General features: G+C 34.8%; 1 protein-coding gene across 50 annotated transcripts in view; it reads left to right on the top strand.

Annotated features, from left to right (window-relative positions):
• Window positions 1–4,148: 4,148 nt before the first annotated feature.
• Window positions 4,149–16,175, top strand: part of LOC127860395 (cactin-like) — a 34,373-nt gene continuing 22,346 nt past the window's right edge. For all 50 annotated transcript variants that reach the window (XR_008039741.1, XR_008039786.1, XR_008039781.1 and 47 more), the window contains exons 1-9: window positions 4,149–4,310; window positions 7,691–7,975; window positions 10,448–10,517; window positions 10,803–10,856; window positions 11,220–11,366; window positions 11,801–11,872; window positions 12,302–12,364; window positions 13,904–14,047; window positions 15,691–15,841. Coding sequence is in view for 1 of the 50 variants with exons in the window: in XM_052398449.1 (XP_052254409.1) it covers window positions 4,225–4,310; window positions 7,691–7,975; window positions 10,448–10,517; window positions 10,803–10,856; window positions 11,220–11,366; window positions 11,801–11,872; window positions 12,302–12,364; window positions 13,904–14,047; window positions 15,691–15,841 (1,072 nt within the window). In the remaining 49 variants the exon portion in view is untranslated. The remainder of the gene's footprint in view (window positions 4,311–7,690; window positions 7,976–10,447; window positions 10,518–10,802; window positions 10,857–11,219; window positions 11,367–11,800; window positions 11,873–12,301; window positions 12,365–13,903; window positions 14,048–15,690; window positions 15,842–16,175) is intronic.

The following is a 16,175-nucleotide window of genomic DNA, read 5'->3' as shown; positions in this document are numbered from 1 at the left end:
AAAAAAAATAGTTCCACTTCAAACTGTTTCTTTAAATACTTTCCTATTGAAAATATGAGAAGAAATAAAAAAAAACGAATCGAGAATGTGATATTTTTCTTAGTAAAAAAAATTTGCAGCATCAAAACAATAACTAAATTTTATTTACCATAAATAATGACAACTTTAATCTATGGCTTATAACAATAAAGCTACAACGATATACACATCCATTTTCTGTTCTTCCACCCCTTTGTCGAAATCCATTTTCTGTTCTTCCATCCCTATTATCGAACTGTATTTTAAAGCACACTATTTTTTGATAGCGTTTGTATCGAATGCTAACCACTCTGACCCAATACCCGATTTACGAAATCGTAATCCTGTCGTAGCGAATTATTGTATACCTATCGAAGTTAACAATTATTAATGACAAACACACAATCCAAAATACGTTTATGATTCGTTCGATGCTTAAGACATATTAAAAAAAATACTGTTAAAACCACCACGGCAAAATTGTTGTCCCAAAAATCCTAAGAGAAACTAGATAGTACAGTATGTTTCGTCTGAAAAATGATGTCACACTAGATACGTCATAAATTGCGTAATCAATTAAATGAATATGATAAAGTTACGGAAAGCTGGTTCGGTGATATATTTTAAAGAAGAAAAAGGATAATGTATAATATAACGATAACATTCATGATGCGTCCCAATAAGGTATTTGATATTTCTATTAATCGAAAAAAGTAGCCTGTCAACGGAGAGCGACTGACGGATATTCGAGGTCACGTCGTCAACAACCCTAACATCTTTTGGGTTATTAGGTTACCTGGTTATCAGGCTGATTTACAGGCATGTGACAGGATAACTAGAGAATAATAGGTTGGTGACGTGGTTGGAGAATGGTTATCTGGCAAGTCGGAGGAATTTTTCGGGGGATAAGATCCTTCGGCTTGCCAGATAACCATTCTCCATCCACGTCACCAACCTATTATTTTATTTATCATGTCACATTAACAACATTCGTTGAAATGTTTCTAAAATATCTAGTTTTCGAGTATTTTGTGTTTAAATATGTAATATGGGAAAAACCACCCGCGAACAAAAACATTGTGACGTCACGTCATGCAAAGCGCTTAGGCTAGCTTCCATCTTGTTAAACAACACAGAAATCGAGTTACTCGTTATAAATTCAATACATAAAGACGAAATTATGCTGTTTAAATAATAATGTTTAAACAAACAGTATTTTTCATTTAGTTGGTATTTTATTAATAGAAAGACGTATATTTTATTAATAGAAAATAGTAAAGGCATGCGCATGCGCGGACAGCGGCTGACGGATATTCGAGGTCACGTGGTCAACTAGCCAAATATATTTTGGGTTATTAGGTTACCTAGTTATCAGGCTGATTTAAAGGCATGTGACATGATAAATAGAATAATATGTTGGTGACGTGGATGGAGAATGTTAATCTGGCTCGGCGGATAATTATCCTGTCACATGCCTTTAAATCAGCTTGATAACCAGGTAATCTAATAACCCAAAAGTTATTGGGCTAGTTGACTAGGTAACCTAGTTTATCATACCACCGCATTGATATCTGCCTGATATAACGTTACCTGATATATTGTTTTATATCATGGTCAATAGGAAGTTTTTATATTAGTCATGTGTGGAGGATTGTCATCTTATTCGGAATCAACTATAAAGTAATCATTTTAGTAAAATCCAATCAGATTCAACAAAACAAACAATTCGATACCAAGATGTAGCTCTAATATATTTTAAACACAAAATGGAACACAAACAGCAAACAAAACATTTTTTACCAATATTAAGCGCGCGTGCTCATGACGTCATTATTAACACGTCGAACGACACAAGTCATATTCTTTCCCGCAAAAACTGCAGTTTTTTAGCGATTTTTTCATTATTGTTTTAAAATCGGGGACGTAGCTCTAGGTATGATAAACAGAAAAACAGGTTATTCTCTGATCTTTTTGTAATATATCAGGATCGGCACGAATAAAATGACGGCTCGGCAAGCCTCGCCGTTATATTATTCTAAGCCTTGCCTGATATAAAGAGAGTATATCTTCGGCTCACCCAATAAATTCCACCGACTTGCCAGATAACCATTCTCCATCACGTCACCAACCTATTAATCTCTATATATACCACCAAACAACGGTGTGAAAATACGACCTTATTATCGGCGGTTATCATACGGCCGGGGATAGTTCATTTCAATAACAAATAACTAGACATATGTTCTATTTTCTGTGCTTGAGATAACACATGTTGGATTACACTTAATAGCGTTGCGTGATGTCTAGTTTTCAGATAATGCATTTGAAAATTTCGATTGATTCATCGATTAGGAAAATAACCCAAAACAACCTTACTTTCAGAAGATCTAAAGGTAGATTGAACTTAACTAATGAAATCTATGATCGATACTTATTTTGAATTAATTTTAGCCTTGAACCAAATAAGTTTAACCCCTGCATAGACATAAGGTACCAACTAAAATGTCAACTGGTAAAACCGGTTTAAAACCACACATTTTTTTACATTGTCCGTCCCATGGCGGTAACTCAGTTTTGTAAATGTTTTTACGTGTGTTATGAACATGTCTTTGTAACTCTGTTGCTCTGGTATCTTTCCTACCATTGAGTAATTTTATGGTAATTAAATTGAAAGCGTTTTAATTCCCTTTTATTATTGTTTAATTTGAGTTACAATGCTATGAGGTTAAAATTTATTTACACTTAAATGTATCATGAATATTGCTGGGCTAAGTGTGAGGTTGAGCGCTCTAAAACCGGTTTAAACCCCCAATGCTTTGCATTGACCGTTCCAAGGCGGTGACCCCAGCTTTATTCTTATAAGTGTTTATGTTGTTTTGTTTTGTGCTGTTTTGTGCTGTTTTGTACTGTTTGGGCAATTGGTCACTTGCCTTAAATAAAGGACCAACTAATTGTATAATAGGAATTCAATACTGCTCCAGCAGCTGGAGTTTCACTTCTTTATATTGTCAAGTGCATTAGTTTTGTGTTTCATTGTGTGACAATTGGTTAATTGCAAAAAATAAAGGACCTCATTGTATGATAAGAGTTGGTTCATTGCAATAAATCAATGACCTCATTGTATGATAAGAGTTGGTTCATTGCAATAAATAAAGGACCTCATTGTATGATAAGAGTTGTTACTCCTTCTGGTGCATCTGAAGTGTCACTTTATGTGAATTAGTTTACGCACAAATGACTACAATACGTTCATAATTGAACTTGAAGTGAAACAGTTTTAATTTGTTTTAATCAAGTATTAACACGTGATTTAGTCTAATTTGTGAAAAATAACTTTCCTATTCGAATAAAATAACTCGAGCATAGAACAATTGTTCTAGCAAAACAAACGACTTAACAATTTAAACTTTTTATACGAAAACTTGTTTAATTAACACAGAAATGGTCATTTGGTTAGTAAATTTTACTCGAGATAAAACAGTAAGGACCTCTTCTTATTGCGTTTTGTTGTTTCTTCTTTTCAATAAATGATCTTTCTAATCAATGATAACAAAAATTACCATATGCTCAGCAGATGCTAATTTATAACATGTGATTCCTCGATCGAATCTCGGTATCTGCTCCACAATTATTTTCGTTTGGTTCGACAAGCAGTAGTTTCTTTACATAAGGCAATGAAAACACATCGACACATTATATGTATCGCCAATGTGTAAGGCAAACATTTGCATATTTTGTGTTTGAATGGTAACACATTATAAAGAGAATCTAAATTACAAATTAACGCTGCTATATTTCATAAAACAATTGTATCTCCTGTTAAATAATGATACTTTATGATTTATGACGGTTTTTAATTTTTAAGGGATTTAAAATGGGTCAGCTTGGTTTGTACCTACAGCTTCGGTGTCAATACCCCCCTCCGAAACGACTATCCCCCCCCCCCCAAGAAATAAGTAAAATATATAAAATTATATATATATCAATGAATATACTACACTTATACAACAATATATATTTGTACTTACCTTTATTGAAAATTCATTGGAATAAAACCATTATCACAATAATAGAACCGAATTGTTTTGTGGCCGTTTTGACCTTGGCAATAAGGTGTTTTTAAAATTCAAGCGTTCATTGACGTTTCGATGATTAGCTTTGGTGTTTTAACATTTATATCATTTGTTGCATCAATTCATTTATAAAATGAATAGAACAAAGTCATACAAATCAAGAAGTCGATCCAGATCAAGGGAAAAACACAGAAAACGAAAATATGATCGAGAACGAAGGTATGGACTAACACCTATCTGGAGCGTGTAATACATTCGCATTTTCCGGATAGATGTTTTCGGATTGTTTGCATTAATTTATTCCCAAGTAAATAAAATTTAGAGAAATTAAATATGAAAGATTCAGATGACAGTGAATACAAACTTTTTATAGAGAAAAATGATAATATTACAAAAGTAATACAAATTGTGTTATTTAATTTTGTATCGCCTATTTCTTCTTGAATGCTCGAGCTGTTATGAGTATAGACCAGTTGAATTGTTTACATTCAGGATTTTCCGCGCATGTGCACTGACTGGTTGGCAAAAACACTGGTTACAGTAACGTAAAACATGTATAAAGGGCTTTTGTTTAGTCAATAAATTGGTAATAAAACCGAAATAAACATTAAAACTCTTAAAACAGAGTGCAAATATATCATATTTAGTACCAAATAAATGTATATTCACAAATAAAATTTCCTCTTCATAAAAATACAAAGTAGTTATAAGCATAGAGTAAATGTGATTGGAAGACTATACTGACAATTCCACAAAACAAAACAATAAATTAGCCGTATTCTTTCTGATAGTAAGACTTAAATAAATTATATGTAAACAATAATTAAAATTATATTAATTGTATTATAATTATAAGTGGTGTGGATAGTGTTATTTTTATCAGCGATCAATAGTATAAGAGATGCATTAATCAATTATAAAACAAAGCCCTAAAAAGCGGAATACATTACAATTTCTGAATATTGTGGTAATTTTATTTTACATTAAATGAATTTTCAGTTACATTGAATGACAATATTAAAACAATTTTGCATACAAACGGAAACCCCCTGCATATTATGCAAATTGAACTGTCTTTGCATGTATCTTGAAATCTCTTTACTAGTAATAAGGAGTGATAAAAATCTAGCGTTTTATGACAAAAGCATATATGTAATTTATTTAACGCAATTATTTTTCACCCTATTGTGATTGCTTGTGTTCATGATGGTGTTTCGTACAGTAATTTACAATCTTTACAAGTAATAGCAAAGTTTACTTTTAACGGTACATGTAAATACCTTAATTGCGTAGCAGTAAAATTGCACAATATTTTGAATGTATAGATATTAAACAATGTATTATTATGATTAAACTGGCTAATATATATATACACTAGTTCCTGTTAATCCCTTTCCGACAAATGACTTCTTTTTCTTTAATGTTAAAATATTTTATTGAAGCAACTGTTCAGTATTTTAGCTTTTAAATTTTGCTTAAATGACTGCTCAATATGCCAAGAGCTGACATTGAGGTATCGTAACTTGTGTTTAAATGACCAGACACTGATCTGCCACATGTGGTTTATGCAGGGACCCACGTATAGGTCCCTGGGTTTATGACACCATGTTTTCTTTGTAATTGTTTGGACAGTATCCGATCATAACGAGATAATCGGTTTGTGATGAACAAAGGTGCAATTAAACACCGGGATATAAATGCTGCAACAAAGATTGTCAAAATTAGTGTGAACAATTAAATAAAACAATTACATTAATCAAGAGAATTTAATTAATGTGTAACAAAGTTAGTTTTTTATACATTTTATGGGTCTTTGTTTTTTTCAGACATATAAAGGTTCAAATCAGTTACCCTATGTTGCATACATAAAATTGACCTATTGGTTGTTTGTTATCATCCTTATTTGTTTTCGTTCATTAAATTAAATTTATTCTGAAAGAATTTCAATTTCTGAGAATGTTTAATCTAAAAATGGTCGCGAAGAAGTGCCAAGTAGAGAGATTTTTGTGGTTACCACATATCGAGCTCTTAGATTGTGTTCCACTCCCGAGTTGGTTGTTAGTAAAAACAAATAATAACAACAATATAATCGTTCCAATGATGCATTTCCTTGCATGCTAATGTTTTATTTAGACATAATTAGTAAAATTATATTTGATATTGTGCATAATTATCCCTAAAAAAGGATGATTTTGTCAACATTCTCTATATGCGCTTATATGAATTCTACCTCTTTTTGCCAACCAGTGGGCTGAGTCTAAACTTTGCAGGTGCGCGTGACGTCACTCGTCAACTGGTCTATACTCAAACCCAATTTAGTCCACAGGAGTTTGAAATTCTATTTATAAAGCTAATCTAATGGCCAAATAATAAAAAATATACCCCTATATAGTATAAAGACTACAGGAATGAAACGCAGCAGACCCCGGACCCGCCCATTTTCCAGTAAACAAGGGAAATTACTGGAAAAACAGGGTACCTTACATCGACCCATGGTATAATAATCAAAAGGCCAGTAAAAGAAACTACAAACACTGCTTACCGTGAACTACCTTCCTCTTAATTCACAATTTTTCAACACTTTCCGCTCATTGTCGGATCCATTGCATGTTGTTGTTTTTTTTAGGCTAGATTGCACTCTACCATTACACAGTTGGAAGTCAGTAGTACATCAACATCGATAAATTCCGAGAATTATTCCAAATGTGAATAATTTTGCATGGTCTCTAAAATAGTCGGACATAACGATTTTTTTTGTTTTGTTGCACTCATGTCACAAATATTCCATGATGGGGGGCAATAAAAAGCAATTAGGATGCTCAGCAAAAATGAGTCGCCAAGGCTCGCGCTTCCGGCGTTCTAAGCCTCGCAACATAAACTTCTCTGTATTCAACGCTAACCTAGTATTCTCTATTAGTTGAATGTAGGTATTCATATTTATGCAATTAGAGTCTGTCATTTTTCCAGCCTAAAAATTTCTCCTTCATTTATATGGGCCGTACTCTGTGAAAAGGGGGTTTAATGCATGTGTGTTAAGTGTTGTCCCAGATTAGCCTGTGCAGTTCGCACAGGCTTATCAGGGATGAAACTTCCAGCGTTTATGATATTTTTCATTTTAAGAAACTCTTCTTAGCAAAAATCCAGTTTAGGCAGAAAGTGTCGTTCCTGATTAGCCTATGCAGACTGCACATGCTAATCTGGGACCACACTTTACACACATGTAATTTGCATTAAACCCCTTTTTCTCAGAGCATGGCCCATATAATTATAATAAGACTTTACAATAGAAGTACTGTATATTTCAATAGATATACATGTATCTAGGAAGGATGATAATAAATTAAGGAAACTAATGGAAACAAATATTTGTTCTTAAAACAAGGATTTCAATAGCTTTTGAAAACTAGGAGTCAAATGACCCCATGGTTGAAATTTTAAGGGGTCAAATGAAATTTTCAGGGGTCAAAACACTGAAGTCTAGAAATTTTGTTCCTGGATATTTGTTGATTGCTCTGCAAGTGTTTCTTTGGATAACTTGCTTGCTTAAGATTAACTAAAAAAACTCCCTTTAACAATAATCTACAATTTTATTTTCCCAGTTCTGACAGCTCAGAAGAAAGAGACCGTAACAAAAGGAAGAAAAAGAAATCGAAAAAGGCATCGTCCAGGTCTCGATCACCACATGACCGTGACAAAAGGAAACATCGTCGGGACTCCAACAGTGGCAATGAGTCTGACCCCAGGTCAAGGTCACATAAGAGCAAGAAGCATCGTGGCAGCGATAGTTCAGACTCCGATGCATCAGATGGAGAGGGTTTAAGAGGTGGCAGCGTGTTGTCACGGCTCAGTGCAGAACAGATGGAGAAGTTAAAGGAGGAGGCTAGGTATTCAGGGGTTTTGATCTGATTTTGGGGAAAGGGCCTGGCCTTTTTTGAGGGGAAAAAGGTTGCGCGAAATGCTGGATTTTGGGGGGGAAAAATCATGCGAAACGCTGGATTTTGGGGAAAATAAGGAAAGCATTAAATAATCAATTTAACATATTTTAATTATGCAATATGTCCTATTTTCTACACTGGATCAGGTTAAGTTATGTATTTAAATTTTAAAAATATTTTTTTTTGGGGGGGTGGGGGGAATGAAATCTGAGGGGAAATTTACCTGCCGAGGGGAAAAAAAATCCGAGGGGAAACGGCCATTTTTTGGAGGGTCACAAAGAAGCAAAAAAAAACTGGTATTGTTAAAGAGCCTCGCTCTGGGTAAATGGGGCTTAATGCATGTGCGTAAAGGGTTGTCCCAGACTGACCACTTTTGTTAGCCATGAGGACAGAGCTTTAAAATAACTTACCTTTTTTTTAAGTCATGGGGACCGGGCATTTTGTATGTAAAACTTGTTTCCCTACCTCAGAAGTCACGCTTAGAGGTTTAGGGTCTATAAAACAGGTTGTTCAGGGCCTGTATTCACCAAACAATTCTTAGACTTAAGTCTAAGAATAAAGAAAATTCTTTAAATTAAAATATTCAAGAATTTCATTATTTTTGAGTCAACCTCTGCAGTAAACATCTCTATCTATATTATTCTTCATATTGAACATTTTGTTAATGACAATCACCAGTGCAGGCCTGTATATATTCTAGTGTTTTTCCCAGGAGGGCAAAGGGGCATGGCGAATTACTTTCAAAAAGGGCATTTTAGCGCGCAGTTTATGCAAAAAAGGGCAAAATGTTACCTGAATACCTGAATTACGGAGAAACATGTAATCGCATCAGAAGCATTTGTGGAAAAAATAACATATTAACAAGCACATTTAATGGTAATAGATGTATTTAACTTACTTTGATTTATATTAATATATTTACCTTGCAATGTACATTTAAGTTCCATGCTGTTTCAATAAACTGTACAGCACGACAAACATAATAAAGCACTATATGCATATGAATCTGATTATACACAGATCCACTAACATATAAATGAAACTATGTTTGTCTTATCCCATTTTCTAATAATAATCTCGACAGATGTTTAAAATAACATTGCGAGTAAATTGATCGCTAACAATATGCAAACACTCGTTTCCGTGACAAACATCCACCGAGTAGATTACAAATAAATAAATAATGTTGTTGCTATCTAAAACATTTTTATGCATCGTTGATTATCACAGACATTTCATTAATTCCTTCTTAATGTATAATCTCCATCGTTAATTCGATCGTTTACGACGTTATTTGCCATTTTTGCCGAGTCACAATTTAATTCTGTATAGTCCGCCATGTTGATAAAATGTCAATGATGTAAGCGACAGGTGCGCATAGCAACGTTAAATCGTATACGCGATTCGCATTTTGTTAAATTAGTATAAGTCTCAGTAATTATTTCAATAATTAGATCTAATTATCTTAAAGACGAAAACGATAAAGAATAAATTTGTTTGTGATGTTAAATGTAATTATGCGTAAAAATATATGTTTTGATATAACTGAATAATGCATGCAATGCACAATTGCCACGAGAATAACATTGAGTTTTTCATCAAAAGTCTCCAAAGATTACATAGCCTCCGGCATAATCGATTGATACTGACACGGGATTATTCACGCATGACTAATTCACAGCTTTGGAGCAGTCAGTAAGACCTACCTATAAATCGAGCACTGTTATAGATTAAATCTGCTCAATTAATATAGTCGATTAGACGTTGACGTCTCTCGAGTAAATCAAGCACAGTCGGAGCGTCACAGACAATCAAGGAAGCTGATTTTTCGGACCAAGTTAGATCGTAAGGCAATAAAGATGTTATCGATAAGGGCGCGTGGCGAATTTTGCCTTTGAAAAAAAGGGCGCGTGGCGAAATTTGCCTTTGAAAAGGGCAGCGTGGCAATCCGGGAGAGCGGCGTGGCTTTTCGCCACGCTAAAATGGCCTGGGAAAAACACTATATTCAAACACTGAACACATTTTTCTTGGTTCTAAGTCTATTCTTTATTCTTAAGTCTAAGAATCGGTTGGTGAATACGGGCCCTGGCTGTTGCTTCATTCATCATTCAATTTCAAGTCCACTTATCACAAATGACTACAGTAATTGAGGAGACGAAGTGTCTTGTGTATAATTAAGTGTTAGAGATTTAGTGTTAGAGATTAATTTTAGCCACTCTTGTTCTTAAATAATTATAGAAGACAAAGGAGTGATATCAGACATCTAGAAACAAACCAAAACTGATTTGGACCATGTATGTAATAATATTTTACTTGAGTTTATTTTGACTCTGTTATGTATTCAATACCAGTTTATGAAGGGTGTGTTTGTTTGTTGGTTTATTGTTTATTGGTTAATTATTCTTTTTATACAATTAACAGGTTGCGAAAAAGCTACATAAAGGCAGTAGAAACCCCTGAAGAAAAAAGAGCAAGGCGCCTTGCCAAAAAGGTATTGGATTTTTTTCTGGAACTGCACATGTTTATAAGGAATATTTTTCTAGTTACATACTTTGATATCCCCTTTATCATATAATCATATATGTTTTACATGATATTGTTTTTAAAAAAAAAATCAGTGTAATTGAATAAAGCAAATTGTGAACCCACTCTTTGTGGAAACTCAGACGTTGCAATTTTTTAAGTATCTGCATTTCATTAAAGCAAGACAGTATAATAGTACAATAGAATAAAAGTATGTATTGTTTAACATTTGTTTCTGTTTAATCCATACCAGGAGGCAAAGGAGAGAAAAAGACGAGAAAAGATGGGCTGGGATCAAGAGTACATGGTAATATTACTGGCATATTGCATTTACCATGGTATCAATACTGGCATATTGCATTTACCATGGTATCAATACTGGCATATTGCATTTACCATGGTAATATTACTGGCATATTGCATTTACCATGGTAATATTACTGGCATATTGCATTTACCATGGTATTTATACTGGCATATTGCATTTACCATGGTAATATTACTGGCATACTGCATTTACCTTGGTGAAAATACTTGTCACTTGCCTTAAACATTGTAAGAAAACTGGCCTGTTGCATTTTCCATGGTAAAAATACTTGTTAATTGCATTTAAAATGGTAAGAATACTGGCACATTGCACTTGCCATAAAATATTCCCCCGAATGTTCAGGGTTACACAAACGTGGACAACCCATTTGGGGACGAACACCTTACAGATACATTTGTGTGGACGAAGAAAATCTCAAAGGAAGGAAATGAAGAGCTCGATAAAAACCAGATACACATGATGACCAAGAAAAAAATGGAGGAAAACAGGGTACGTAGCTAAGAAAGATCCCTCACAATGGAGAAAAATAGGGTATGTAGTTAAGAAGGGTCCCTCTCAATGGATAAAAATAGGGTATGTAGTTTAATGGGGACCATTGCAATGGAAACAGGTTATATAGAGTAGTGTGGCCCTTTAAATGGTGGAAAACAGGGTGTGAAGTTCATTGGGGCAACTTCAAATGATGGAAAGAGGGTGCATAGTTTGAAAACTCACTAGAGTGAACAGCTCAGATTTAAGGCAGTTTTTTCAGGATAGGGCCCTTAGCACTTATTTTGGTCAATATAACGTAGAGATATAATCCTATGTTCTGGGTTCTTTAATCTTTGGTTTTATGACACAGGGGTAAACTCTTATTGCTGTGCATGTAAATTTTCACAAAAAATGTAAGAAACCTACACAATAACCTCTTTATTTCTCTGCAGGTGGAGTTGGAAAAGGTCAAGAAACGCCGTCTGGAGCGTGAACGTGAAAGAGAGGAACGGGAAAATGAAAGGGTACCAAAATGAATGCATAAAAATATGTAGAGGATGTTTGTGGTCACAGAATCTTATTTTTTCAGAGTTTATTTCTATGGGCTTATTTGATAAAATCAATAATCTACCAAAATCTTTAAATTTATTAAGAATTATCAATTATTTCATTTTTTTCATTTATTGAGACATGGAATTTCACATTTAACACCACTTATACTTCTCTATAAGCCTAAGGAATGTATAACATAATTGAAGGATGTTTAATATTGTTCTGGGTGTTGAAAATATGACAAGACAATTATTCACACTTTTGGAGTGCATGGAGTACACTTTTTTGAGTGCAAGTTTAGAATTATTTAGAGTACACAATTTGTAATTTCCACACTTTGATATTTTTACCTATAATCTATACATGTACCTCCATACACAGCCTTATTTGTTTTCTTTCAGGAAATGTTGCAGAGGGACAAGGAGGCTGAGTATTACCGGGAATGGGAGAAATCTGAGGATACGGTATGTACCGGTAGTGGGAGAAATCTGAGGATACGGTATGTACTAGGAGTGGGAGAAATTTTAGGTTAGGGTATGTACTAAGAGTGGAAAAATCTGAGGATGACATGTACTGGGAGTGGGAGAAATCTGATGATAAGTTATGTACCAGGAGTGAGAGAAATCTGAGGATACAGTATGAACCAGGAGGGGGAGAAATCTGACAATACGGTATGAACTAGGAGTGGGAGAAATTTGAGGATACAGTATGGACCGGGAGTGGGAGAAATCTGATGATAAGTTATGCACCAGGAGTGGGTGTAATCCAATGATACTGTATGTACCTGGAGCGGGAGAAATCTTAGCTAAAAGTATATACTGTGAGTGTAGAAAATCTGAAAATACTTTATGTACCAGGAGTTTGAGAAATCTGATGATATGGTATGTACCAGAAGTGGGAGAAATCGGAGGATACAGTTTATACTGGGAGTGGTAGAAATCTGAGGATACAGTATATACTGGGAGTGGGAGAAATCTTAGGATACAATATGTACCAGGAGTGGAAGAAATCTGAGGATATTGTATGTACCAGGAGTGGCAGAAATCTGATGATAAGGTATGTACCAGAAGTGGGAGAAACAGAGGATATGGTATGTATCAGGAGTGGCAGAAATCTGAGGATATGGTATGTACCAGGAGTGGGAGAAATCTGAGGATACCATATGTTCCAGGAGTGGGAGAAATCTGAGGATACAGTATGAACCAGGAGTGGGAGAAAACTGAGGATACAGTATGTACCAGGATGGGGGGAAATCTGATGATAAGGTATGTACTAGAAGTGGGAGAAAACTGAGGTTACAGTATGTACCAGGAGTGAGGGAAATCTGAGGATACAGTATGTTTTTGGAGTTGGAGACATCTGAGGATATGGTATGTACCAGGAGTGGGAGAAATCTGAGGATATGGTATGTACCAGGAGTTGAAGAAATGTGATGATACGGTATGTACCAGGAGTGGGAGAAATCTGAGGATAATGTATGTACCAGAAGTGGGAGAAATCTGAGGATATGGTATGCTAATGACCAAAAACCCTGTTTCGGGATTGGGCACTTTTGATGGGGAAAAACTGTGTGGTATTGAGGTAAATGGGAAATCGATGTTGTTGTTTTTGCAAACAAATAATTTCACATTCAAAATAAAAATGTTTTTAACGTTATATTTACTTAAAAAACCTTATAGATTTTAATAGGGAATTCAACTATTTAAAAAATGTTTTAATTCATTTATTTATTTATGAAAATCTTCAATTTGGAAGTTAAGGTAGTTATTTGGGGAGAAATATACATGTAACTTTTAAGATTGGGAAAGGGGCCAAATTTAGGCCACAATTATTTTATAAAAAAACTACAGCTAAAGCAAATATTCTTCTGTGCAACATTTCTATGCATAGTTGTTAACAGTTAGCCTATAAAAATTCTTTGATCATTTAACATATCCAAGCATATATGACTTTAGTTTAAAAAAAAGAACAGGTGGTGTTGAGTTTACATTGTCTTTCCCCAGTTCCACCTTCAACAAGCTAAGATGCGCTCAGAGATTCGTATCCAGGACGGGCGGGCGAAGCCTATCGACCTGCTTGCCAAGTACATCAGTGCGGAGGACGATGAGCTTGCTGTGGAGATGCATGAGCCCTACACCTATCTATATGTAAGAATTTATTAGAAATTCATTATCTGGAGATTGTGCTTAATGCATTTCGTCCCAGATTAGCCTGTGCAGTCAGCTTTCTGCCTGGAACTGATTTTTGTTTAGAAGAGTCTTAGAGACTAACTTTAAATGTAAAATGCCATTAAGACAGAAAGTTTTGTCCCTGATTAGCATGTGTGTACTGCACCGGCTGATTTGGAAGAACTCTTTACCCACATATTTTTAAACGACTTTGGTGAAAAGACTTTGATGAAATGACTTTGATGAAACGACTTTGATCAAGCTTGATAGGCAGCATCCCTATAAGATGTACATGCCCATCCTTGTCAGGTTTTTCTAGTCAAATGATTTTTTTAGGGAGTATATGCTATTTTATGTTTCCATTGGAGATCTTTGACACTAGTAATCCAAATTTGATAAAATTTGATAAGCAACATCCCTATAGGGTGGACATGCACATCCTTGTCAGGTGATTCTGCGATGACGATTGTTCATGGAGTGCTTGCCCTTTGATTATTAATATGTGATTTTTCATGTCTACATGAAATCTCAGGAAAAAATGGTCAAAGTTTTATTAAACTTTATATGAACTTTCCTTAAACGATGGACATGGGCTCATAGTCTCAGGTCATTCAGTTCCGTGATTTTTTTTAGGATGTAATTGCCTTTTAACAATAATTCCTTTCCACATTTTGTATTGGACTATAATTATCCAAAATTGTATGATATGTCATATGCAGTATCCTTATTAGCTGAACATATGTATATTTGCCGGTTGTCCTGCTCCAATACTTTTTTAGGCAGTCAATGCCTATTGATTGCAGGATTACTGTCAGATCAAAGGATTTAACGATAGGAATTTTATGAAATATTTTATGCAGTATCCCTACAGGGTGATGCTTCGCATGTTGCCATGTTGTTCCGCTCCAGTGCTTTTCCAGAGACTTGTTGCCCTTAAACAATAATTCATTTCCAAACAACCCATATACAAAGCATCCGATAGTTTCACTGATAATCTTGTTTTTCCTTGCAGTGTTTTCCCTTAACTTATGAGTGTGTGTATATAAATTCATGTATATGGGTGGGCATGAAACCTGCACTGCGGACACTTGCAATTTTATTTCTATTGCTGAGATTGACCTACATAAGTCGATACCTTGTTATGGACAACATGTATTTCCTTTTCTACCGAGGTGAATTTAAAAATAGCAATGTATGTTTCATTTTTAGTGTATGACCTCAACTGAGGTTACTTCAGAGGACAATACTTGCGTCTTTTTCACAGTTCATACTTTAAAGAGGGCAACATGTATTACCGTTTCTCATTTTGACCTCCAATGGGAATTCTTTAGAAAGGGCAACAATTTTTACCGTTTCTTGGTTTGACATCCAATGGGAATTCTTTAGAAAGGGCAACATTTATTACCGTTTCTAGGTTTGACCTCCAATGGGAATTTTTTAGAGAGAGCAACATTTATTACCTTTTCTCAGTTCAGTCTACTGAGGATACTTAAATAACATTTATATATTTCCTTGCAGGGTTTGACCTCTGCTGAGGGTACTGAAATGGACAATATGTATTTGCCTTGCACTGTTTGACCTACTTTTAAGATAGTCTTGATACACTTTTTTTTGCTCTGCAGGGTTTGACCTCTACTGACCTCGAGGATTTGCTGGAGGACATCAAGGTGTATCTGGAGCTGGAGCAGGGAAAGAACACGGAGTACTGGCGGGACATCGTCACGGTAACGGAGGATGAGCTGCAGAAACTGAGGAAACTGGAGAACACTAGAGGTGAGTTATGAGGACCTAATCTGCAATCAGCTAAGTTGGCTATGAATAAGCACATTGCAAAAGAAGAAAAGTGAAGAAAATTGTATTTTGCCAAAGCTCTGTTATGGTTTGAGGTCATCAAGCAGATACAATTTGAGGAATTTTTATGTTTTGTAGTAAATTTACCTGAAGAAAATATAGATCCAGGAGGAGCCTTGAGTAAATGTGTATTTGGGGATTGAAAATCTATAATGCTTAATTTTGAATAAATTCTAATAATTCAGGTCATTAAGCTGATTTATAAACTTGAAATCTATATTTCATAGGTATGATCATGAGGCAGAATATTCATTGT

Source organism: Dreissena polymorpha, chromosome 15 (genome assembly GCF_020536995.1).
Source record: "Dreissena polymorpha isolate Duluth1 chromosome 15, UMN_Dpol_1.0, whole genome shotgun sequence".
NCBI lineage: Eukaryota > Metazoa > Mollusca > Bivalvia > Myida > Dreissenidae > Dreissena > Dreissena polymorpha.
The sequence above is the reverse complement of the archived record's forward strand: the minus strand, read 5'-3'. Positions and strand labels throughout refer to the sequence as shown.